At 33.4% G+C, this 27,662-nt stretch overlaps 1 protein-coding gene across 5 annotated transcripts in view; it reads right to left on the bottom strand.

The window, feature by feature from the left end:
• The window catches only part of LOC143222068 (mitochondrial tRNA-specific 2-thiouridylase 1), a 40,649-nt gene that overhangs the window by 12,134 nt on the left and 853 nt on the right, over nt 1-27,662 (bottom strand). For 4 of the 5 annotated variants that reach the window (XM_076447937.1, XM_076447935.1, XM_076447938.1 and 1 more), the window contains exons 2-7: nt 27,372-27,498; nt 25,882-26,047; nt 14,061-14,245; nt 6,782-6,954; nt 6,439-6,559; nt 371-471 (exon numbers count right to left, since the gene is read on the bottom strand). In XM_076447937.1, coding sequence (XP_076304052.1) covers nt 371-471; nt 6,439-6,559; nt 6,782-6,954; nt 14,061-14,245; nt 25,882-26,047; nt 27,372-27,453 — 828 coding nt within the window. In that variant the 5' untranslated portion in view covers nt 27,454-27,498. The remainder of the gene's footprint in view (nt 1-370; nt 472-6,438; nt 6,560-6,781; nt 6,955-14,060; nt 14,246-25,881; nt 26,048-27,371; nt 27,499-27,662) is intronic. The other variant, XM_076447939.1, reaches the window with a different exon arrangement.

Genomic DNA, 27,662 nt, shown 5'->3' with positions numbered 1-27,662 from the left:
TTTTGGAGTTAATTAATGAGTCATTAAATCTAACTTTTGAGCAGATGGCAGTATTGAAAAATGCCATGCACACAGTAACAATTTAAAGATTCAGCTATTTCACTAAAATATTATTTAACGCAAAAGAGAAAATGTTACTCTTTAGTGTCTTTCACTTTTATTCTTAAAATGCAGAAATGACAATTATCATAACCATGGATGAACGATACTCAACCATTCAGAATGTATCATTGCATTTCATACTGTAAACAAGTTAAAAATTCAGCAGTTTTTAATGCACTGAAATATATTCAATGGTGAAAGAAATAACTTTTGTGTTAATAATGAACCTTTTATTACTTAATTACAAGATTCCATAAAGAAGACTTGCCACTAAAATATTTTGTGTTTTCATATCTTTATCAGCCACAAAATATGCAGTGTGTAGACCTGATATATGACATCTTTGTCCAATTGTCCAACAATGAATTCCTAGTTTAAAGAAAAATAAAAATTATATAATATCATATAAGCTTACCTTATCTCAAGTTATCTGATGTCTTCTAACTGAAGAAAATTTCCTCAGCTTTTAAACAGATATATTTAACAAATAAGCATTTACAAATGAAACAAATGTCAACAGTAACAATAAAAAACTTTTACACCTATAAATTTACTTTACTGTAACAAGATAAACTAATTTTTCCACTAAATAATCACACTTAAACTTTTTAATAGCTGTTTTGAAAGCTGTATCCATTAGTAAAAGATCAAATAACTTGATGTGACACCATAGCAAGATTTCATCCAAGAATCACACAAAAATTAAGGAAAATGCTTGAACATAGAAGTGGATAATATAATTAGTCTCAAAGGTGATAGGTTTTATAAAATTAAAACCATTCTGTAGGATTGGCCAACAAATTCTAAAAAATCAATTGACAAGTAGGTTGTATGAAATTGAAATATATGAACTCTTTCTTCTTCATTAATTACACTTAAATATCAGAAAATGACTAAATATCAATTTAAACTATACTCTTCAAAAAAAGAAATGCAAAAGGCAAAATATGCAACAAATTGTTAACAAGTTTATTCCGGGTAGTTCTGTATGACATGTGTGAAACTTTGCACATTCACTGCTGAACATCCAAAGTCTGCAAAGGCGAAGTCCACGCTTACGAGTTGAAGATTAATGTCACTCAACGTCAATAACGAGTGTGCCCCCTGTGAGCATCAATAACTGCTTGGCATATCCTGCCCATGGAAGCGATGAGATGATGAATCACATCCTGTGAAATGGCTGTCCACTCAGCCTGCAAAGCTGTTGCAAGCTGAGATAGAGTCTGTGGTTGAGGTTGTCGCCTACGCAGGCGTCGGTCCAACTCGTCCCAAAGATGTTCAATGGGGTTTAAATCTGGTGACCTGGAGGGCCAGGGAAGAATGTTGATGTTGTGGTGTCTCAAGAAGACAGTGGTGAGTCGGGCTGTGTGAGGACGGGCGTTGTCATGTTGAAAAATGTCGTTGGCGTTCACCATGATGGGTTGCACATGGGGCCTAAGAATCTCGTCACGTATCGTTGAGCCATATGATTCCCTCGAATGTGCAAAAGGTCTGTTCTGGCATTGTAGGCCATGGCAGCCCACATCATGATGCTGCCACCACCAAGTTCACTGCAGCCGTGCTTGACGATGTTGCTGGGTGAGGATGACGGCTCTGACTGGACGTCAAGGTCGGATTCCTGCATCTTGTAGATGGTTGCGTATGGTCTGATTGGAAATCCTACACAGCCCTGGTATGGTTGAGGCAGTAGATGTCACAGTGGTGGTCCTATCCAGAAGGTGACGTAAGGGGATGTTGCGATCTTGTGCGGGCGTGGTCACACGAGGTCTGCCAGATCGTGGACGGTCACGAGTTGATCCATGTTGTTGGTGACGAATCCATAGCCTTGTGATGGTGCTTGGGTGGAGATTCACAGCTCTGGCAACATCTGATTGAGATTCGCCTGCTTCCAAGCAACCAATGGCGTTGTTGCGTTCTGCTTCAGTCAGTCTTGGCGTAACTGTATTGCGTGTCGGTGGCTTAACACTGAGCTATGTAAACCGAGAACCCGTCACTTTTATAGGGATTTTGCACTTGCAGAACATGCAGATCTCTCAAACAAATTTATTGGACATGCATGCGTTTTGGCAAAAAATCCGATGTTTTCCTCAGTTTTCAAAGTGCACAACTTTTATTATGATTTTGGTCTGACAATCAGTACCTTAACACGTGTAACATCACCTACTCTGAGCTTGTAACGTTATTACATATATTTCTCTTTAAAATAACAAAAATATCCCTTTTGCATTTCTTGTTTTGAAGAGTATATTTCCAAGTTACAATTATTGAAATATACTTAGAATTAACATATACAATTGACTTTTAAAACTTAGGTCTTGAAAATACTTAAAGTAGCAAAAAAATCACTTCATAAAAGTGATGCAAAAAAAATTTGAAAAAAGCTGTTTGAAACTGTCTTTAAACTTCAGGTGGAGTAATATATCATTAAATGAACTTTTTAATCCTAAATTATTGTACACACAAATGTATCATATACACAAGTTATATAAAAAAATATGAAACCTGTGACAAGACAAACATCATACATGCACACACTGGAATATGAAATTCTGGATATCAATAAAAGTTATATGCTTATTATATATTCACTTGTCAATCACTTCTTGTAACAATGGCATGTAGTGTGTACACTTTTCCAGATAATTTTACATTGTTTTTCATGTTCATAAGTATTTTTATGACAGTGTTAAGGCCTTAAACATGGTAACATTAACTATGTAGTTACAAAAATTCTTTGTGAAAAGCCAAAAGAAATGTAAAGTAAACCTTTTAACAGAAATAACTTTACCTTACAAAGTTAAAAAGGCCATTACAGAATAAATAAGAATAAGGCCAGAAAATCTATTTAGATAATATGGTATTACTGTATTAAGAAGTAATAACAATGTTCAGTTTCTCCACACTAGCTTCAGTAATGTTTCATCTTTACAATAATGGTATCAAATGTGTAAACATTTTAAGAGTTATCCAAGCAATAGTATAACCAACTTTCAGAGCTCTTTACATGAAATATGAGCCACCTCCAAAATAATAATACAGTATTTTGGATAAATCAGTGTTATCAGTATAATTCTAAGGTACCCTAAACAAGTTAAACAATATTACACTTAATATATTTTATAATATAAAAGCTCTAATTATACAACTTTATCTTACAAAGTTTAAATCCCATTAGTTTTACTGAAGTAACAAGTACTGATAACAGTGGCCTAAAGAAAGGCTAATTTGTTCCTTGTAACTGAACTGCTGTGACATCTAATCTATATTTTTCTTTTTTCATCTTCATTCATCTTTTGAAAAGGATGCTTTTGAATGTTTTTTTTATATTGTACTAAAAAAAACAAATAGGTAGTTTGACCCAGTAGCTGTTGCTACATCCACATCTTAAAACTTAGTGCTGTTATTTTTTTGCATTTCATTAACAGTGCTTCCACAGGCCAGCCACCCAGAATTTCAAGTTTCAAATTATTTCAAACAGGATAATGTTTCAAGTTTCTGGATTATATGTTTATTGGCTAATACTTTTACCATAACCTAACTGAACAAAAGGTACGCAACTGCTGCACCATTTGTGAAAACTGGATCCATGGCTGGCCACAAAACAAATATCAACATACTATCGATATCCAATGAGTAAGTGTTCTGATCTTGTATTGATAAAGCAATGTTTATACAGGAAGGGAAGAAAATGTCTGTAAGTGCAAAGTAAGTATGCCCAGCACTTGTTGGAAATGCCCTTGATGTGAGCATGGATGAATTGGTTTAGACCCAGAGGTCAAAATGGCATAAAAAGCAGGTAGGAAACAGCCACAGAGCAAATTATAAGCAAAGAGAAAAAAAAAGGAAGGACTAATTATGCTACTTTATTGGAGAGAGATGAATACAAAATTTATAGCAATACTAATGAGAATGTCTTGGATTTCGTGACACCAAAGAAATTATGTAGATCATGAAAAACACTCAAGCAATTAATCAAGGCATTCAAGGCATTGTTGTACTACTACAACAATAGGGTGCAGGAATGATGTCTATTTAATTCAATAATTCTTTGGTACTGAATCTATAGCAGCATCAAACTTCCCAAATGAAGAGCTCAACAGAAGGCATCAAGTTTCAGTGCTCTGGACAAAAACAATCAATTGCTTGCATTCTGCATGACTGTATTAAGGATTCTATGCACCAGGTTACTCCTAAGAGATCAAGATGGTCTTATGAACATGATTAGAAATGACATTTTTAAGAAATCTGATGATACAAAACTATTCTCATCTGCCAATGATGCGAAACAAGCTATGCCCGAGAAATATGTTAAAAAAAGTTATACTTCCACTGCACTATATTAGTGAATGATAATGAAAGAAGCAAAATAGAGATTGAAGATTAGAGAACAAACTATTGAAACAGTTAAATCACACTTTCACTTAATGAAGTCTGAGTTTCAGCTAGAACCTACAGTACAATCTGTCCAGCATTACTTTAATTACTGTGATGAGAGTTATCCCACTTTGTATCTTCTATGAAAACAAAGAACAAGAAATTAAAATAAATATAAATAACATAACTTCACACATACACCTTTTAAGTTTACTTCTGTGTATTATGGGAACCAAAACCTTGCAATAGAGTTGCTAAATCTACAAACTTTTGTGTAAAACTTCATGTGGAAGTTTTAATTCAACATGAAAATGCTAAAAGTAAGAGTTTTAGTTCATTCTTGAATGATATTATATATTAAGACTTGACCCATAGAAGCACTGTTAAAATCCCCTCATACATAATTACATGTAATAAAGAATTTTTTCAAAATGAAACAATGTACTAGCATTACCAGGATAAGCTCAAGTGGTATGTCATGACAGCCAGATTTTCATTACCACTCTTCATGACTTCCCACATACAGCACACACGTTTAACAGAGAAAATCATGATAAAATTGAAATCCTTGCTTGAGAGAAGGTTCAGACAAAGCAAAGGTTACTAGAAAGATGCTTTTGACAGACTGCAACTGTTTAGGAAGTTTTGAGTGATGTTTCAAGCTACTAGCACTGGTCTTTATCAGACCACTGAAGATAAATGCTTTTGTCTACTATTTCAAAAACTATGTCAATTATAATTGTTTTGGAACATTCCATTCTAGTAACTGATACATTTCTGTGTTCTAACATATGTATTTGAGAGCTATAACAATAATTTGTTTTTCTTGGACATCCAGCTATGTGATGCTCAATCAGGCTTATGATTGTTTCTTTTTTGAATTTCACGCAAAGCTACATGAGGGCGGCCATCTGCGCTAGCCATCCCTAATTTAGCAGTGTAAGACTATAGGGAAGACAGCTAGTCATCATCACCACTGCTAACTCTTGGGCTACTCTTTTACCAATGAATAGAGGGAATGACCATCCCATTATAATGTCCTTACGGCTGAAAGGGCGAGCCTGTTTGTTGCAACAGGGGTTCAAACCTGTGACCCTTGGATTACGAGTTGAACACCTTAACCCACCTGACCATGCCGGGCTCAGGCTTATAAAAGAACATCTATCAGAGTACAAACTTTCTGGACCATGAGTACTATACATCCTTGTTTCTTATGCATATTTTTATTAATTTTTAAGTTTTTAAAAAAAATATGGCTAAAATGTAAAAAGTATTACTGTAGTAAAATGTTACATTTTATTTTACTCTATAAATATAAAGTTTAGATTTAAATCATGGATTTCAAGAGGTTATGAAATATAATTTAAAAACTGAGATTACAAAAAATATCTTCACACTTGCAAGAAAACCACCTTTTACTCAGACTGACTCAGAAAAAGGGTTCATACATTTGCAGATAAATCTTCAGTAAAAACACTTCATTAAAGTGTTTGATTTTTGTCTATAAAAGACTTAATTTTTTACTAAAAGCTCACCGAATTTTATGAAGACATATACAGCAAAAACAGAATTAGGTACTTAAAACTTTCAGAAATGGACTTAGTCCAATAGGCCAAAATTTCATTCTTAAATATTAAAGGATTAGCATGTATTTATGACCTTTCAACATCCAGTTTACACAAATGTCATATGTATATTCTAAATTACATGGAAGTTTAGAAATATTATCTTAATATAACTGAACAGAGATGTATTCTATACTAATTAGTAACAAACACCTAAGAGTCAGTGATGTCGAGAAACCAACTTGTTGAGAAATATATGCGCAAAAACGGCTAAGAGATTCTGGATTGACTGCATGAAATTTGTGAGTTCCAAGATTATAAATAACATTTCTAGATATGTATGTAATAACATGAAATAGAAGGTATTGTAAAGAATGGAAAATTATGGTATTAGTACCTGCATGTGTGCCAACAACTTTACCAGTTTCAATGTCAACAAAGTTACCAGGTTTCGGTTTGACATAATCTTTAATAAAATCTTGAAAATTCCTCTTTCCTATAAAGCATATTCCTGTACTCTACCAAAAAAAAAGAAAAAAAAAAGAGCAAGATAATTACAAACCTACAAACATGTTTCAGATATTCAAAAAAATTACAGTGCAATATTCAATATTTATACAAAGAAATTGAATGAAAAACTATTAAAAAATGTCATTCAGTTTTCCATTTGAGAAACCACCATCATGCAATCAAAGACAAACTCCAATACCTTGTAAAGAAAAAGAAAACAGTATTCCTACCTCTTTCTTTTTTACAATATGATTCAAACCAGCATGAAGAGCTATTTTCTTTACTAAATTCTTTGTCATTCCTCCCAGTGGGAAAAGCGTCCTCTGGAGGCTTTTCTGAGGAACCTGTGATAAAAAGAAAGTTTGGTCCTTTCCAGCATCAAAAGCTTTCAACAAACGTACTCCTAGAAAAAGCAAAGAAATACACTAGTTATTCTTTTGTCCTTTCACTTCACTGACTGACTTACAATGCAGTTAGTCCATAGAACATTTCATTGGTTAATATAAAACTGTTCTTTCACTTCATTAACTGACTTACAATGCTTTAGCCAATAGAATGTTCCATTGCTTAATATAAAAAATTAGTAACATCACCAAAATTGAATACACTGAGCTTTCTTGGTCTCTTGTTTCTGCTTTATTTATCAAGATGCCTCACAAAAATGAACTGGGTCAATTTGTATTTTTCATTTACATTAAACAAGTTTATAGGAGCATCATTAGGGTATTGGTTAAGTTTGTTGTGATTTTATAGAGATTCAAATTAGCTTCTTAATTAAGTAAAACAGATAAGATAGCATTTCATTATGATAAATGTAAAGTTATATATAAGTGTTATCATACTACAAATTATATACATAATACAAATATAAACCCTCTTAATCATGTGGATAATGAAAAGGTTGTAATTTTTAAGCTTCAAAAGCACAACAGAAGTAATTGTTTTGACACTCACATACGATTTGTGGAATCCCAGAACAACTAGCTAGATTCATTTTTTTTATTTTGTATTACTTGTAACATTTTCTTACAAATAAGATTCTATTTTTTTTTAAATGTAAAATACAGAGGAATAAAAAGATATTGATAGCCTGGAAAATGAAATAAAATATTGGCAAAAAATTTTAAACACACTCTTTAGCATTTTTATGATGAATTTTTCACAAAATATGAAAGAAAATGAAAAGAAAAGCATAATAAAGACTTATTTATTACAAGTTCAAATGTTTTTCAGAGTATGAAATCCATGAAAAGATTCTCCAATGCACAGTGCTAAACTACATTCTTTACACCAGGTAGTCACTATCTTTCACTTCTTTTCTTGTTGAATGCATACATATGACATTGTCTTTGTCCACGTTTTCTAGTTTCTGAGGAAAGAATGCTTTCTAAAAAGTGCCGAGAAAATGCTTCTTTTCCAACAAGTCTATCAGGAACAGTAAGGCTATGTCTTCCTGGAAAAGGTATTGTTACCCTTCCATACATTTCCAATAATTGGAAAATTACATTGTAACTAAACTACTTCAATGATGGCTTCTTGCCAGTTTTTACTAGATACATATTATAATAATTCAAAACTGAGATATTGATTAGGTTAAAAAAAAAAAAAAGAGTTTCTTGTACCACTTCACACATTTACAAAGGCAATTAGTTTGTCCAATTTGTACTTCACTTTTGTCAACTAGCCATACATTGATAGTATAATCTAAAACCATACTGGGTTTGGTTATTGGTTATTTAGTTTTGGAATCATCCTTTCCTCTTTATTTCATTTCACCTTTATCAAATATACTAAGCAAAGTAACAATGTTTATTTTTCTATAAATAAGTGGTAAAATATTCCCTTGTTTCTTGGTCTCAACATCTCCCTTCTTCAGAGGTGCAAATTTAGGCATGTTCTTCTGATTAGTTCTAACTGTTCCACAAAAACCAGTCTTATTTTCAAAGAGAAAGTTGTATATTTCCACACTTGTATAATAATTATCAGTACATATGACCTTTTCCAAGGTAGTCTTTCATTAATTGCTTGAGAACTGATCCTGAAAATCCAAATTGGGGATCTTTGAGGACATCTACATTACTTGAAGAATAGATAATCATATCTATTACAATTTCTGTCTCACAGTCATATAATTAAAATATCTTTATTCCAAATCTATGGTACTTGCTTGGAATGTATTGCTTAAAAACAATGCAACCCTTGAAAAGAATCAAAGATCCATCAATAATTACCTTTTGAAATGGAGAAAAAGATTCCTCACCTTTATTCTTCACCACTGTAAACTTTCCATAACTGATCATTTGCATTCAGTTCTTCGTTATTTGTGAAGTGCAGATATCTAAGAATCTCCCCGAATTGATTTCAAGGTATATATTTTGGAAAAATTAATGTTCCTATAAGGGAATCATTCATCCAATAATCAGCCAACACATGCTTTTTTTATATGTGGCATAAGCATCACAGAGCACAAAAAGTGTCCATTTCCTCAATAGCTGTATCTTCCCACTTTTACTTCATGAAGTAGATGGAATGTTACTTTCACTTTCTTTGTAATTCAAGGATATACAAAAAACCATAACATCTGTTTGTTTCTTGCAAATTTGTGATGACTCATTATACTTTGATCAAATATAGCAGTAAAAAAAATTCATATTCTTTAGATTTATCTGTGAGTTCAGCATTTCTACTGTCAAAAGAATGAATAAATGGATCAAAATCATGACATCTTACCCATTTGGAACCAAGAGATTCTAATTGAATTATAGATTCTGATTCACTATCTAAATCACGATCAGAGATTGAAACAATTGAATTTGATGATGATGAAAGATCTAAAACGTTTTCTTCTTCATTGAAATAATTAACATGTGTTAATACTTCAATTTTGTCTTTTGTTGAAAAATGTTTTCACTTCATTCCCTTAGCTGATACACCCTTCCTTTTCTACTCTATGACTTATAGGGAGAAAATAATCCAGATGCAATGCTTTAAGTGGGTATGGTGTGAGAGGGTTGACAACTAATGTTTTAGCCTGTGTCATCAATTGATTATAGCTGTACTGAGTGCAAAGCATGAAATTATCAATTGATGATGGCTGCTTTTTTTTAGGAAAACGTCAATTGATGATAGTCATCGTTTAAGGGTTAATTAAACAAAACAACCCCAATTTAAACCAAATGCTCACTTTAAAACTGGGATCTTTTGATCCCAGCTCTGAAAAGGTATCATTCTGCAAATTTAAAAGAACCAGTAAAGAAATGAGAATAAATATCTGATCTGAATTATTGCTAGACTCTAGCCAGTACCTGATAAGGTAATTCTCTCTGAATACAAATACTATATAAAGTGTAATATGTTGTATTAAAACAATTTGAAGTTGACTAAAAATTATTTAATTTCCATGTTTTGTTTATTTTGTTGCTTTCATCATAACTTTGGTCTATGTCAACTTCCATGTCATGTTTCAATATCAACACTTCAAGTAGCTCCTTCTTCACAGCAACTTCCTGTTTTCAGATTGAAACATTTGCAGCTTTCCTAAAGACCTCAAAGAATTTTATTAGCTATGCTTACTGCACACATTAGTCAAGTCTGTTACTCAACAATCTGCAAGTTAATAACCCTCACACCCTGCTAGTAAATCCTAATCAAGTTACTTAATGCTTAGGTCACTAATTAATAATACACTACACTCACTAAAAGAATAAACTTTAATTATATAAGTGGGGCAAATACAAACAACAATTTGCTAATTGCCTTTGGTTACCTTTCAGAAACTGAAAGTTTTTAAGCCAAAATACCTATGTATATTATGCACCACGGAATTTAACTCCAACACCCCAATGTACAAATATACGTACACATACATTAAACTGTGAAGCAGTCTGTGGCCATCTGACCTTTTTGTTCCATCTTGTATAAACTATATTCATGTGTCTCTGTATATTGCATTATTAATATGAAGTTGTTACAGAAAGGTTGTTATCTGACCTTCCTCTCAAAATTTATGGTTGTATGTCACATCTATCATGAAGTGATTCATGGGAGGTCAGATCAATGGAAAAATCATTCCATGCATGGAAAAAAAGAGAGAGCTGCATTTAAAAGGAAGTCATTATATAAAGGGGTCATATCCACCAGGAACTACTGTATTTAACAAAACCTTACAAACAATCTCATCTGTATTTTTTAAGTGCATTAACTTTAATATTTTCCTACAATGAAAGTGTATTTCTGAAAGATACTGCCCTCTATGCACATAAACTTTTGTTTTCCACTAACCTTGATACTCTCAACTACCCTCACATATTCACACAAGACACTTCCATTATATCATGCAAAAAATCATGCAGCAATCCTTTACCAATAGGAGTGTGATACAACTCCTACTGTCACTAGTGCCCTCTTTTTTTACAGTTTGTAATCAGTTTGAGACTGGCAGTACAGACAAAACTCATATCAGTAGTGAAGAAGCTGAGTAGGAAATGTTAACTTTTGATACCTAATCTCTTCTCAAAAGTAGAATCACACAGTGAGTTGGTGGAGGTTCAGTTACAAGATGATTTCTCTTTAGAACGTGCTCACAGGAAAACTATGGGGTGTGCAAATAAACAGAAAGCAACACTTCCATGGGAGACCACACCACCTGGAAATGTGCCACATTAAGGAAAGAATTACAGGAGGAACCCTCCATCCTGCCCCCCTGCATCAGCAAGTGTACACATCCAACACAACTATTAACATATTTAGTAGAAACCAAGGCATCTGGAAAATGCTAGATAGGTAGACAGCAAAGTGCCATTCCAGTCCATCACCAGCTGGTACTGGCAAGTTATTATCCAGTCTGTAGTAGAAGGAGGGTACCTGACCTTACACATGTGAGGGCTTATGTGGCTGGTCCAGCTCCAATCATCACCATATCCACCAGGAATCAGCAATAAAGAGATAGCTGGAAGGAGAGTGCCTCAGCCAGAAAGATGAACTGCATGTTGGCAGAATGCATCATTCATCACCTGACAGTATCTTGAGTTGTCCATCTGTTCTGCAATAAGCTAAGCATCAATGTCATCTGTCAGGTCATTCTTTAAGTAATGTCTGATTTTAGGTTCAGAAAAAGAGAAATGATTTGAAACACTTTTAATGTTATTTAATCAATAACATATGTTCCTTTATTATTAATTACTTCCTGCCAACAATTCACAAGCTTCTTTATGCCACTTCTATAAAATTCTTAGGGTTTGGAGGAAAAGATTGTGAAGAGGGTAGTTTTGGCATCTTCATGTGTTCCAAGCTCTTTTCCATCAAGATAGTTCTACAAACTTTAGAATATAGATGATAATCAGAAGGGGCAAGGTCTACAGAATAAGGAAGACGTGGAAGTTTTTCTCAGTCTAGTTCTTCAATTTTTGCAGATATTGCTGTATGGGGCCATGCATGATCTTGGTGTAACACAACACCATTATGATTAATCAAAGCAGGTCTCTTTTCTTTCAGTGTCACATTCAATTGTTCTAACTGTTGACAACAGAAGTATGATGTAATCATTATACTGAGTGGCAGCAACTCAAAGTGTATCACACCAACAATATCCCACCAAATGCTTAAACTAGACTTTCCTAGGGTGAAGGTCTATTTTGGGCTGTGCTTTAGCCAGTTTACCTGCATTGAGCCATTGTCTGTGGTGCTTAACATTTTCATAATATATCCATTTTTTTAATCTCCAGTCACTAACTTTTCCAAAAAGGTGAGGTATGTTCACAAAAGTGCAAAGTGGAAATGTCCACTCTTGCTGTAAGGTTGGCTTCTGTTGAAACATGGGGGACCCATTTTTCCAAGTTTTGACACCTTTCCAAGATTTTTCAGGTGATGGTGAACTGTTTAATGGGATGAATTAAGCTTTTAAGCTTCTGTGTTAGTTCTTCAACTGTTACAGCACAATCTTCATCAAGTGCAGCAAGTCATCATTAAACTGAACCTGATCTAAACTTCTGAAAACACCTTTGACATTTTCTTTCACTGAGAGACTTCACATCATAAACACCTTGAATGTTTCGTGTAGTTTCTGCTGCACTATTGCCTTTTTTTAAACTTATTAAGTATTATATGCCTAATGTGCTCCTCAGATACATCCATCTTTATAAGGGTTAATTTGATTAATGATCTGAAAAAGTGAAGTTGGGTTAGTTTCTTTTATTTGTCTGAACATTTTTATACATGTCCTACTGCATATTTTAGTTATTAAAGCCTTCCACAAAGACAGAAATGATGATGTTTTGCAGAACACCGTATCTCAATGATGTGTATACTTGATGCATGGGTCTTAAAATACAGATTTAAAAATAAATATAGTAATGCTAGCCACAACGGAGGATCTTAAGAGAAAAAAAGAGAGCCCATACAAAAAAAGGAGAAAAAAGAGCACTTACTGATTCATAGACAAATCACAGAACAAAAAATCAGGATGGGAGGAAGACAAAAAACCCATAGAACAGAAAACAGCCAAGTGGTGACAATTATGATCAGGGAAGGTATGGGAAATGGACCACATACTGGTATGAATGATGGTGGATTTGGTATGAAGAGAAATGGAAAACATGAAATATCTGGTGAAAAGGAAGACAAATCAGGCATAAAAGCTGGTAAACCCTATCCATAAGGGAAATGAAAAAAAGATCAAAGAACTTGAAAGTATTCCAAAAAACAAATAAACAGGAACCGTGGAATGAATCAATGCATGTCACATGATAGTGGAGAGCCCTGAATGGAAGGAGGAGGCAAGCTGGGTTGGACTAGTTATAAAAGTATGATACAGAAAGAAGGGAGAAGGATATAAAAGCAGAATTACCCTCCCAATGCCAAAGCTTTGGATAGGAATGAAAGAGTAGGAATAAAACACAGTAACAGTAAAATAAGGTGTGGCAGACATCAACAGCAAACACATCTTATTGAAGTTATCAGACCACCAACAAGAAGAGGAAAAATTATAACATAATTTTATCCTGATAAGTTTTGATTTCACGATACATTTTTAAAACCACTTTTATAAAATCAAAATATATCTTTATATATGCACAGGGAGGGAATATTTCAAATCAAACTAAACCTACTCCATTGTAGGAAAGCAGTTACAGAATTGCTGAAAATCATGACTAAGGAACACTGGCTGTAAATGAGCTTTTGACAACATTTATTTACAAAGATGTCAAGCACTAAGGTAAATCTACTTAAATTGGCAATCTTATAGATACTCTTAACATTTTAGCAATTTATTTGCTGGATGAGAATGCAAAGATACCAAGCACAATGGAATTAGTGATTATTTAGATATTCTAACATTTATGTAATCAAAGGATTACTTTAACTGCAGTATTATAAAAGCCTTGTTACACATCACTTGTGATAATATGGTAACTTTGACTCTTAGTTTATGACGATTAGAGAGGATATTACATTTGGGAACATCTTATACTCAAAAAATTGTTGTACAATCTTTAAGACATTCATGCTTACTTTTATTTTCTTGATAGTACTTCAAATCTTCACCAAAGGATGTTCTTGCATAATGTCCTGTTGCAATTGCATCAGCACCAAGATTCTTAGTAGCATGATCATAGAAAATACTAAATTTTATTGATTTGTTGCACAAAATATCAGGATTAGGAGTAAGACCATTCTGGTAATCTTCAATGAGTTCACTAGAATTACAAGACAATAATAAAAAGTTAATATCAAGTAACAGCACCCGTAAACCTCAACTCGTTCAAAACATACCTTTGCATAGCAATATTTCTTTAAATAAAATACTTCTGTCTCACACTTAAAACTTGAGTTATTTCTCCTTGTAAATATATTTATTTAAACATACTGATATAACACAACCACAAAGATATGAGCAATACAATGCACTCATTTTCAAATTATTTTTAGTGCTTGAGAAAAAAACTGACATTCAGAAACAGAGACATTCCTGCCAATTTTTTAATCAATTTTCCCAATAAAGTTTTCTAAACCAAATAACATGAGTTAAAGCTTTCTATCAACATTAGATTCAATATCAATCATACACTCATGTAAATACTTGTTTTTTATCTAAATAAGGAAACACATTATGCTAATATAATAGTAAGTAGACAAACAATGAGTTGTAAACATAAGGGGGAATTTGAAACTCAAACAATGACAGTCCAGTATTCTGTTGAAACATGTGGCATGTTCCATCATCAGGAAATCTCTTCCTTATAAATCATTGTTTGCCCACCTATATGTTTTGCACTACCTTTTACAATCACCCAAAATATTTAATTGTGCATGCATCTAATATTTGACATATTTTTTAATTTTGGTTTATTTTCTGGAAACTTACTATAAATAGGGAGAGAAAAATTACCTCTTCACATGGTAGCAAAATTTTACTACTAGACTGAAAGAACACCATACAACAAATTATGAGGAAACATGATTTAAAATTCCAAAACGTATGTGACATAAATACATAAGAAAAAATTTTGATGATCTTATTGTCAAGCAATTCATCTTTGCATAAAATTATCCTAATTTTTTAAATCTCAATTAAAACATGAGTAAAAGTAAGATCAAATACTTGTATCCATTTCAAACAGATATCAATACATTTGATTACAAACTTGTCAAAAATTATTTGTTCAGACCATTATTTCCATTTTCCCCTTTTTCCTTTTTTTAACCAATTTGCTTTTACATAATAGGTATTTTTAATGTTAAGTTTACTTAATTCTTTTTTATCCTAGATACTTTGGAAAAACTTATTGTAGTGTTTTTCACAAAATAATAAATATCAAAAAATGCAGTTGCAAAAGAAGTATTAATTGTTTTTTTCCTTTAATTTCCTAATTTTCCATGGCTAAAGATATGGTACCATATCCAAATATCTTTGCTAAAGAGAAGATAAATCATACATCACTAAAATGTATCATATGTCTTTGTAAGTTGCATACACTGTTTAAGGAATCTTTTAAGTACAATTTGAAAAAAGAACAGAATTGACATGGGTTCCCAGTTACAGTAAATATATCAAATACTGGCAGCATATTAATATTACACACATAATTTTTACATTAATATTTATAAGTAAATTTTTAAAAAACTTAAAACTATAGAGGCACTCAGCATGTAGCATTGATCATATTCAGCTCTCAAAAAATACAAAAACATGTCCATGTATCTATTATTATTAATGGACACAAACCATCTCTCACAGGATAACATTGAATAATGTTCTACATTTCTCCATCAAGTTTCATCAAAATCTGATAATTTTTGACTGAACTACAGAGCACAAATAGTACAAAAAATTGGTTCCCATGTTAACATATAAGAATTTTTTTTTTACCCATCGCCTCCACCCTGCAAAAACTAATTACTTCTAAGTTGGGTCATAGCCCAATTGTATACCAAGTTTTGTTCAATTCCATTCACCCATTTTTGAGAAATTTTACTGATATACGCACATACAGAGGTGAAAACAACATCTACTCACCTTCAGTGGGAGAGGTAATAATTCTAAATCTTCACTCCTCTGTGTCACATGACTTGTCTGTCCTCTGAATTCTCCACTTTAGATTTTACACATTTAGCAATACAGTTTCTATAGTACCAAACCAATTACATAATGACAAGGAAGACTATCAAATCTGAACTTCTTACCTTTTTTTTATAGCTTCAGCAATACAGTTTCTATAGTACCAAACCAATTACGTAATGACAAGGAAGACTAGAAAATCTGAACTTCTTACCTTTTTTTTATAGCTTCAGCAATACAGTTTCTACAGTATCAAACCAATTACGTAATGACAAAGAAGACTAGAAAATCCGAATTTCATACTCTTTTAATTTGCTGAAATAGCAATTAATTTGTTAATCCCACAAGGGAAACTCTAATAACTCAGTACTATTCACTCATACCTAACTATCTGAAGGACAAATTTGCAATCAACAGCAAGAACATATTTTAATGTACATGAATCTTAAGGTCAAAATTTTAGTTTGGGCAATAAAAAATGGAAGCTTGGTTAAAAGGTTTGGCATTTGTTTGTTAAGTCATTGCTCTCAGCAATAATAAAATTTAAAAATTTATTTATGGCTTACTTACAAAGCCAGATAAATCACAGTGATTGATATGTTTTTGTATTTTAAAATGCATATTTGAAAACTACATGAATTATTTTTGGACAACCAACATAATGGGAAAAAAAGATAGGTTACTGAAATGCAGCATCTGAGTTTTTTCTTGTTTTTTATGCATAGTTCTATTTATATTGTTATTATTTTTTTAAAGGTAACTGAACCTTTAAAAATTAGGAAGTTCCTAAGTCAGGTAACAAGACTTAAGAAAATTTAATTTGATAAGGAAATCAGAGAAACTCTCATGGTTAACAACTGTCAGTAACATCATCAGTTGTTTACCCTAAACTGTAGTGAGAACATCCCAACATGTTTGTTTGTTTTTGAATTTCATGCACAGCTACACGAGAGCTATCCGTGCTAGCCATTCCTAATTTAGCAGTGTAAGACCAGAGGGAAGGCAGCTAGTCATCACAACCACTGCCAACTCTTGGGCTACTCTTTTACCAATGAATAATGAGATTGACCTCATATTATAGCACCCTCACAACTGAAAAAGCAAGCATGTTTGGTGCAATGGAGGGATTCAAACCTGCAACCCTCAGAATATAAGTCGAGTGCCTTTAACCACCTAGCCATGATGGGTCAATCTCATACAGAGAGGTAGTCCAATGTACAATAATAAAAAACACAAGAATAAAAATGAGGTTTGGACAGGTTAGAAGTTCAGGCTGGTAATATAAATAAACGTAATTCTGTAACAATCTGCAGTGACATTAGAAAAAAAGTTTTATTGATTTTATTTTGTATTTTTCAACTTTTCATTTCACTGTACATTAGGAATTTATTTAGAGTTAATGTTAGGATAAAGAAAATAAGAAACAGAATATAGAGCATTACCCTAAACTTAACATACTCCTACACTGCAAATGTATTTTTGATAGATATTTATCTTTACTCACAGACAGATTTCCTCGACTCGTACTGTTCTCTATATGCACGAGTTTTCATTTGCCACTAGCCTTCATATCCTCATTTACTTTATAGTCATATGAGACATCTGGAAACTATCATGCAAAATACCTAGAATCCAACACTGAGCTGGCAGAGGGTGAAGTGAAAAGACAATTCCACTTTAGAAAGTACCTGCAAGAAGTTCATGAGGTGTGCAAATAAATTGAAGGCAACATACTTAGGTGAGATCACACCACATCTGAGCCACATACACTTTTTTCTCAAGTAAAAATATATTACAATTAGAGTGGAATCACAGGAAGGACCCTACACTCATGTAACCAACACCATGTCTGCAGTGAACCAACTTCCAGGAGATAGTAAAAAGGTGGACAGTAAAGTAAGGGTGCATCTTGAATCCATCACAAAGTGGCACCAGGAACGTACGATCCAGTTCACAGAAGGAGAACCTAGTCACATGTGTGAAATTAAGAGGCACTATGTGTAGAGTGAATAGGGTGCTTTCGACTGTAAATGGGAAATGAACCTTAATCAACATCAACCAAACCATGATAGGTATATCTGGTTCACAGCAGAAAGTGGGTCCTCCACCTTTCACGTTGGATCTAGGAACTGGTAGGAAAGATGAACCTCTGTAAAATGGATCCACATCGTCATATTTGCATATCAAACACAACTATCACTATATGTGTTGTGAATTGACATCTCAGGAATGGTAGAAAGGTAGACAGCAAAGTGAGGGTTGCACATCTAATCCGCTACCAGACAGCATTGGGAATATATTGTCCAGTCCACGGTAGGAAGAGGGTACCAGATCACATACGTGTGAGGACTTATGTAGCTACTCCAACTCCAACCATCACCATATCCACCAGGAAAAATATCCAGGGATGGTAGGAAAGAGAATGCTTCAGCTGAAGGGATTAACTGCATGTTCGTAGAATGCATCATCCAACACCTGACAGAATCTTGAACTGTACTTCAGGTCCAAGACAGAATGAGCATCAAAGCCATCTACACTAACAGAACACCACCACCCTACTCTCAACTGAGTGTGATTGAGAACCTCAGATGGAAGCCTTCAACAATGACCATTCCAACAGTTAGGAACTAGTAAGTGGCAAAGACTTCCATACTCCACTAAAGGAAAGAGAAAACATAAGATTAAAGAATCTGGAGAAATGCTGCACTGGAGACAGTGCAATGAGTGACCATGACCTTATTTTGAAAATCAGATCAATCCAGTGACCTGCAATACACAAATCATTAGGGATTGTCAGAAATTCCATTCACTTTACTCATGCTAGTCCATGAGTGTACGGTTTAGCAGACATCTTTATAAAGCAAGATACTTCTAGAAATATCAACAAATGGTCTAGCAAAACACCCCATTTAAACAGTGAATGTATTTAAAAATAAGTACACCTAGTCAGGCAATCCTTTCCAAAATGTAGAAAGAAAGAAGTACTTACCCACTTGTAGATAAATCAAACAACAAAAAATGACAGAAGAAATAGTAAAATCAGTAAAACAAGAAATGGCAAGGTGATGACGATAATTATTAGTGAAGGCGTGGATAGTTATCCAAATATTGTTGCAAGTGATGCCCTCCAACAGATGATGAAAATGAGCAACCTTTGACACAGTGAGAGACTTGATGTGAAGAGACATGAAAAATATAAGAAAGATCTTGTGCAAAAGAAAGAATATGTCAGATGAAGAAGCTAACAAATCTAACCCATAAGAGGCATTGGAGAAAGGTCACAACACTGGGATGAATTCCAAGGAATAAACAAACAGGAATCACAGAAAGAATTAGTGCACACCATGTTACAGCAGTGAGTCTTGACCAGATAGAGGAGGCAAATAGGGTTCAGAATGGTCATACAGATGAAATATGAAAAATGGATGTAAAGGCAGAAGTATCCTCCTCAGAAGCTGAAGTTTTGGACAGTAAAAAAAAAACACAAAGTGGTACAGTATATTTCAATAGCAAACACACCCATTCAACAACATTTGCCTGCTAACAGGAGGAGGAAAAGGGTCTCTAATAAGATGTCAGAAAAAGAACAGGTTGAGAATGGCTCAAATTGAGAGGTAAATGAGTGGAGAATAACACAGGGAGAGGCAGGGCAAGGGTGATGGATGAGGCAGAAATGAATGAAACAAAATAGATGAAAGGGAGACACAGGCATACTATATAAAATGGAATATAAAATGAAAAAAACAACATGGAGAGGTATTAATGATTGAAAGGATAATGAGGAAGCAGACAAATGGGAAGGAGGGCATACATTTAGTGGTCCATCCAATCTTGGCTGAAAGAACCTACTGCTCCAACAAGTTATTGTAGAACAGAAGACTAATACCAAGAGAGCTGAAATTGAAATAAGTGGCAAAAGCATCCAGAAATGGAACATACAATTGGGAACAGAGCCATCAAAACACTAGCAGGCCCAATAAGCCCTCTAAACAAATAATCCTAATGGTACCAGAAAAGCAACTTGCAACAAGATTAATGTTATCCTGAATATGATAAGCTATTAACTGAATAGAATCTCCTTGGATTCAATACAAGAGGATCAATTTCTGAAAACAAAGATCTCTTGACCAAGTGCCTGGAAATGGATGAAATTCCAGTCAAGTTGTTGGAATGCACCATCACCAATCAGCCCTAAATAATCAGAAGAAAGTGAACCAAAGCCCAATGAAGAGTGAAGAGCTCCAAGAGACTAATGCAGAGAGAGGCCTCTGATCTAGTCCACTTCCTCAAGACCACTTGAGCATCCAGGAAGGCACTCCAGCTGGAAAGAGATGCATTTGAAGAGAGATGACATCATAAATGAGGAGAAGGAATACCCTTAGTGGTGTTGTTGGTTTGTAAGGAAGGAAGAAATAATAAAGGGAGGTCCAAAGGATCCCAAACAAGTTCTACTATTTTAAAAAAACAAAAAAACACTGAAGGTGATGCAGCATATGGATATGACCAAGAGAGAGAGATGAGGCTTTCAGAGAAGCCCACAACCCCAAAAGAGAGAGAACTTCTCATGCAGAGGGAGAAAGAAAAGAGGAGAGGTTGCAAACAAGAAGCTCTATAGCTCTCAACTGAAGGGGAGAAGATTTGCAAGAATGAATAAGAAGTTGTACAATACTCCAAAATAAACTAGGTATTGTGTGGGAGTGAGGAGAACTTCTCCACCTTCAACAATCAACCAACCTAGGCCATTTTTCTTACAAAAATTGAATGTGAATGACAGAGTTGGCCTGTGAGGAAGCTAGAAGTAACCATCCATCCATGTTATGGTGGAAATAAAGGTTTTGCAAATGAAGAAGATGAGCAAACATCCAAACTATTCAACAATAAATATAAGGAGTCAAGACAAATCTGAAAAGATGATACCAGTACCAAACAAAGCACACACCCTTGGTGAAAAAAACAAAGATAATGTCTGGATATAGAGGAGATGGGAATGTATAAGTATACGTCTGACATACCCTTTGTTATCCACAGACAAGGACTGAAAACCCAATGAAGGGATAAGTATGACTCCATGGGACAATGTGGGAGGACCAAGAAGCAGTTAAACACTGATAGATTAATGACAGGGTACCAGTTTCCAGTCTTCTTTGGAATAAAATCTAGATGAGAGGAATCCACCCTCATACAATTGCACCTTTGCAAAGCAAGTCCAAAAGTGTCTCCAAAAGCTACAGCTGGAAACTAAATCCTAAGACAGCAGAGAAGGAGGGCTAAACTCTCTGAGACTAACCCTGAGAACACAAGAGTCCATGGTGAAAGATCTCCAAATGTGAGCAAGCAAAGGATACTAGCCATCACAGGACTTGAACCCACAATGTAACCACTACCTATAGTATGGTGCCCCAAGAACTGACAATGAACCTCAGGATTATGAGAGGCCAGAACCAGTCAGAAAAAAGGCAGCAAAGGGCAAGACACAGGAACAGGTGCAGTAGGTGGTGGAAGAAAAAAGGAAGCTAAGAAGAAAATAGAGGTATACAATAATGCAGATTCAACTCTGGTGTCCAGAAAGTCAGGAATGCCCTTTAAAACCTCCTGGCATGGAAAAGGAGTCATGCACAAGTCATAGAAACAGTATGGATCAAACTCTCCTTACCCAAGAGGTCCCAACAACAGAGAATTTGCATGTGCAAGAAGGAAGAGTAGAGGCATGCCAGAATGGAAAACTAAAGATTCCAGACCAAATTCAGGAAAATTAGGTGAAAGAAACCCAAAGAATTGAGATCCAAACCCTACAAACTGGAAAGCAACTCAAATCAGTACAGGTCAAATTATGGAATACAGAACAAAAGATATGCCAAAGCATGTTCATCCAGAATGTATGTGTGTGGGGGATCATGTTGCATACTGACTCCTATATGGTACTGGTCCACAAATCAACCTACATGATCCCCAACATCTGAGGAGGAATCATAAGAAATAGGAGACAATGAAAAAAATTACAATATACCTAGTTACATAAAGGGATAAAGAGACCTGGGCACCTCCCTCTGAAACAAAACACAGCTTTGAGGTATATGTAGGCAAAGGAAAAAGGCTGCCCAAATCCTCATCCTCACATTTAGGCATACTTGCACATGGTAAAATAGAACAATTACCAGGAGATGCAAAAGACTGCTTAAAGGCAGCCAATCCTTTTGAACAACAGCCATTACTTCTTGAGCTGATAAAGCTTGCCCTGACAGCAGTGAAAGGTGAAGAAGATCAGCTGTAGTATCACAGTAGCAGTGGCACTTGAGATATGGAATTGCAAGATCATGATGAGAGAATATGACTACGAAAAAGGAGAACTGAACCTCCAAAACAGTGAAACTCACAATAATATGGTTTGATAAACCTGAAAAAATAGATAAGGCCTTGAATAATTTTCTACAGAACTATTCAATAAAAATAATCAGTGGGAAAGCACAAACAAAGACAAGTTATAACAGTACAACAGCCCATCATTAAGTGATTATGGTTGCAAAGAAGAGAAGATGCTAGTGACAATAGGAGTTGTGTTGCACTCCTACTGGTGGAAGGTTACTGCATAATCATTTGCATGATAGCATGTAGATGTCTAACATGAAGTAATAAGGCTAATGGTGAGCAAATAGCTGTGCATATAGACAGCAGTATAAGTAAAGAAAACTATCCATGAGCAGAGCATATTTTAATGAAATTACTATTATCAAGTATCTTGCAATTTAACGTCTTTTATTATCTAAGCTTTATTATTATCTTTATTTTGAAAAAACATCTAAAACAACAATTAAAAGTGCAGATTATGTTATTATGTGATCCACTCATGGTTAAAAATTCTCAAGTTTAACAGCTATTAGAAAAGAAGCAGTGAAAAGCTTACATTGACTTTCAGCAAAGTCATTCAAAGTACCTTTCCAGTTGTCCCTCATTAGTGGGGAGGAAACTACCAAGAATGTCTCCCTGTGTGAAACAACATTTTATTATTTCTAAGACTAAGTCAAATTTGCAAAGTTAAAGCTCTGTTTCCAAGTCACAGTTTGAAGTTAAATAGCTAGTTTACAGCCAACAGAAATAGCAGATTTCAAATTATTCAGTTGTAGCCTGATGAAACCTCTATATGTGCATAGAATAAAAATGATGCTTAGTCCATCATTCTTTTGATATGTATATAGTGCTTGGTAAGTGTTTCTTGCCTTATTGTATTTGTTTGCTAAGGTGTTAGACTGCATTTACACTTTACATTTATATAATAATTAGTTATATTTGTTTTAAAATATATATTTGAAACATTTATGATTTTTATGTGTTTAACTTCTTATAGCTTGGCTTGTCAAAATGTCCAAGGAAGATGGCATTAAGTGTCTATGTGTGCATTAGTGAAAGAATTTGTAGATAACCTTTGCCCTATAATAACTACAGAACACCTTGGGGTCAGGTTGGCATACCTGAATTATGAATAAAAGACAAAGAATTGGAAAAGAAAATTACATATAAACTAAAAGTGAAGAAATAAAAACATAAAATTATGCATACGGGTAAAACAAGATTCAAAAGTATTCTACGAAAAATTAAAAAGGTATGTACACTTTTCCATTTCATAGATTTAAACATTTCATTGCACTGTATGTTTATGACAGTATCTGGAGTTAACAATATAATAGAGAAAATGGAAATAAAATATAAACATTTACTTTAAAAACATTTGATATTCATTTAGAAGATTCTAGAGAGTAAATAAATGAAGTGTAAAACTGTGAGATAAGAAACAGTATTTTTATACTACAAAATGATAATCACATTGCATGTGAACTATTCAGAGTCTGAGGGCAAGTTACTACATTTAACTATTGAATGTTTTATTATAAATAGTAGAAAAAAATCAAAACTAAATATTTTAATTTTCCAAACCTACATAATCTTAAGAACATTAAAGTAAACTTTAAAAGGACTTCATTAACTGGTTTCATTTTTGTAAAACACTTTCACAAAAGCTACATACTTACATAGTATTCTTTCTTTTTAAATTTCCCCTTTAGCAAATAAAATATGTTTTATGCCAGATCATTTTCTATGTACTTAGTGGAAATGAAATACTTAGAAATGCTTTCTTCAACCATTCATTTTTACGTCAACTTATGGTTGTTGTTATGATTTATTTTCTTTCTCAGTTGTGATTGCATTCAATGTTTGTATCTGATGTAGATGTTTTGGTAATTTCATTATCATTTTAGATATGTGCATTATGAAACTTTGTGATATTTGAGCAGCACTGACAATGTTGCAATCATGTTTTTTCTGATATGTCAGTTTATGAAAAATGATATATTAACTCACAATGAAAAAAACTCACTCTCCCTGACCTTGCAATTTCAAATTCTGCTTGTTGTGGATGGAAATCATAGTTAGTTCATACCACTTAAAAATATCTTTTATAAAACTCTTCAACTTGTCTTTAACAACTTCAACACTTCTAGAATATCTTCTGCAAATTTTTAAAATAATTTCATTCAAATAGCTTTATTTCTTACACACAACTTTCATGTAAACCAAACTTAGTAAAACAATCGCTATATTCAAGCAAAGTTATACTACTGTGAAATCTTCAACCTATTGTTGTAAAATATTAACATCAAAACTACTGATAACATAAACAAACAAGCATATTTAGCAAATAGAAGTTATGATGTAGTACTTTATCTCTAAGCACTTGCTTTTCCTGTGAATAAAAAACTGTTGAAAAATAATTAGAATATTTAATGATACAATCATTTCACAGTGCCAAATTTGAAATGTTAGCTACATATGAATTTAATAGGTTGCTGTAACAAACAAAGATGAATGTCAAGTAAACATCTGTCCTATAGATTTGAAAGTGCTGGTCTATCTATCCAGATATTTGGGAGTGACTTTGTAAAGCACTGGCCTTCTTCACAGACAACCTATTTATTAAATAGATTGATAATTTCCTAGATAGTAGCTCTTACACTTTATACGATTAACTAATATAGGACCATTTTCCTCAAAATGTGAATCAATATTAGAACTAATTGTTCTCAAAATTATGTGTATTATAGTTGAGGTGGGTTTTGTATTATAGCATGTTTTAATATAGAAAGAAATTGGAGAAGTTTATACAATAGTCTGACATATTAGATACCTCTTCTTGCAGTGCAAAGAAGAAAGATGACTTCAGTTTTGTTTATTTAACCAATGAGGAATATCAGTATGTGCAGATAAAGTTGTTAGAACTATTTCACTGCATTTTGTTATCCAAATGTTTTATGGTGCAACAAAGAATTTGGGTTTTACTCCAGAAACTATTCAATAAGACGGCCAGACAACACGACAGGAAAACGTTTAAGCTCATATCCATGAAGCTGTGAAGATGAACTTTAAAGGTAAAATCACTAACGTTAGAGGTTGAATGTATAGTGTTTGCCTAAAGTTTGTACCTAAACACAAAGATTTGTACAGAAATGATAAACATTTATAGAAATATGAATGTATTAATATTTTGAGTTACGGAGAAATTCAGTTATGATACCAACATTCTGCAAAAAAAGTGCAGAATAACCATTCTTCTTGTGGTATAATTCAGCTTTGAATATAACTCTATGAAAAGAATGTGGCATGCACGTTCTACTCCTCCCAAATGCACAAGATTAAATTCCAAAGAAATTTATTGCAAAAACATAACTTAATTGCACATAAAAGGTATAGCTTTCAAAATGGGCATAAAATATTTTGTCTCACCTGAAAACTTCATTCCAATAATGTCTTACAAAATTCACTTCTTGTAAAGGAATACCAATTCTTTGACAAACGTATTCTGCATCATCTTTATCTCTGTCAGCACTGCAGTGTCCAGTTTCATCTGCGATATCCCAGTTCCTCATGAAAACACCAAGCACGTCATAGCCTAATATAACACAACAGATTTGAGAGAAACATACAAGTTTACCAATGTTATTGTCAAATTAAATAATTTAAAAAACTTTCATAAGGATAAACTAATGACACAAGTTTATGCTGCACTGGTGGGTGGAAAAACAGGCCCACAATAATAAACCTACTTTACAATCATGTGGTGTACTTTATTGCAACATATCACATAAAAATCTTCCCAAATACTTTGTTATTCAGCTTTTTCAATGTTTTATAGTCTCATTAGCTTACAATCACCAAAGAATAGTGCTTTTTGGAAAATAAATACTTTAAATTACCAATATTTGTTAGTAACTACATAAACTATATATATGGTAACAAATGGGGCAAATAATATATCAAAATATTTATTTACCAATTAGCAGTGTTATTAAGATAATATCAGTTACATAATAATTGATTACAAACCAACTTCATCATTCATAAATTTATTGTATTTTACCAATCTAAAATGCTGTGCCAACTAAGGTTCATATATATGATCAAGAACAAACACTCTTCAACCTTTCAAAAATTTTAAGGCATTAAATTATATTTAACTTCTTACCTTAGAAACATGTATATTAACACCTGATTCACAGGTTTTCAGTCCAATCTACTGCATTTGTTTCATAATTTTTAAATGAAAGTGTTATAACTAGTAATTAATAATAGGAGGGCCTGTACAAGCTCCATTAAATAGCCATTTAGTAAAATGTTAAATGCACCAAAACATCAACCACATTTATCTCAACCATAATTTAAGAAAATCCAGCAAAGAAAAACTAGCAACTGAATATATTAGCAAAACAGTTCTCAAATATAAAGAAATTATGATGATATCAAAGAGCAGAATGGTGAAAAATCAGAAAAGATACATTGAGTGTCTTAAGATTCTGGAACCATAGGTGTAACCTTTTCTTAATTTTAAACACAACTGATTATGGTACTGTAAAAGTGTGAAAAGGTTGAATTAATCCTACAGTTAATCCAAACTTGTTTTAAATTACAAGTACAGCATACATAACACATTACATAAAATCTTTTGGAGTGTGTATAGTTACAGACTTTTAAAACACCCTGTATATATCTAACTAATTTGCTTATAGAGTGAATCTGATGTAAGCAACTAAAGCCAACATCAGTAAGGAATGCTAAAGAAAATAACTGAAACATGAGTAATAAAAGAACAATGGCTGCATATGCATACATTTGACTTAATGATTTTTGTTCTATATATTTCTACCCATACCATCTCCATACCAAACATTAGAAATTTATAATTTACCATATTTCTTACAAGCCTAGTTATGTCATACCTTTTTTCTTCAACAAAAGGGCAGCCACACTGCTATCTACACCACCAGATATACCACATACTACTTTTCGAACAGGAATCATTGCTGTCAATTCTAGCTTATGAAATCTTCAAATATTATCTTCCATCTAGGTATGACAAAAGTGTTACTTTATACTTAATCCACTGTACAAGGCTAAAGCTGATTATATTTTCATTTGTCCAAGAAATACTCCAAAACAATCATGTTTTACAGTAGTTATTAGTGCTCAGCAATTAGAGAAATTTGATAACTGGTTTACCATTAAGCATA

This window comes from Tachypleus tridentatus, chromosome 8 (assembly GCF_004210375.1).
Source record: "Tachypleus tridentatus isolate NWPU-2018 chromosome 8, ASM421037v1, whole genome shotgun sequence".
NCBI classification, from domain to species: Eukaryota; Metazoa; Arthropoda; class Merostomata; order Xiphosura; family Limulidae; genus Tachypleus; species Tachypleus tridentatus.
This window is presented reverse-complemented; position numbering and strand designations above follow the sequence as displayed.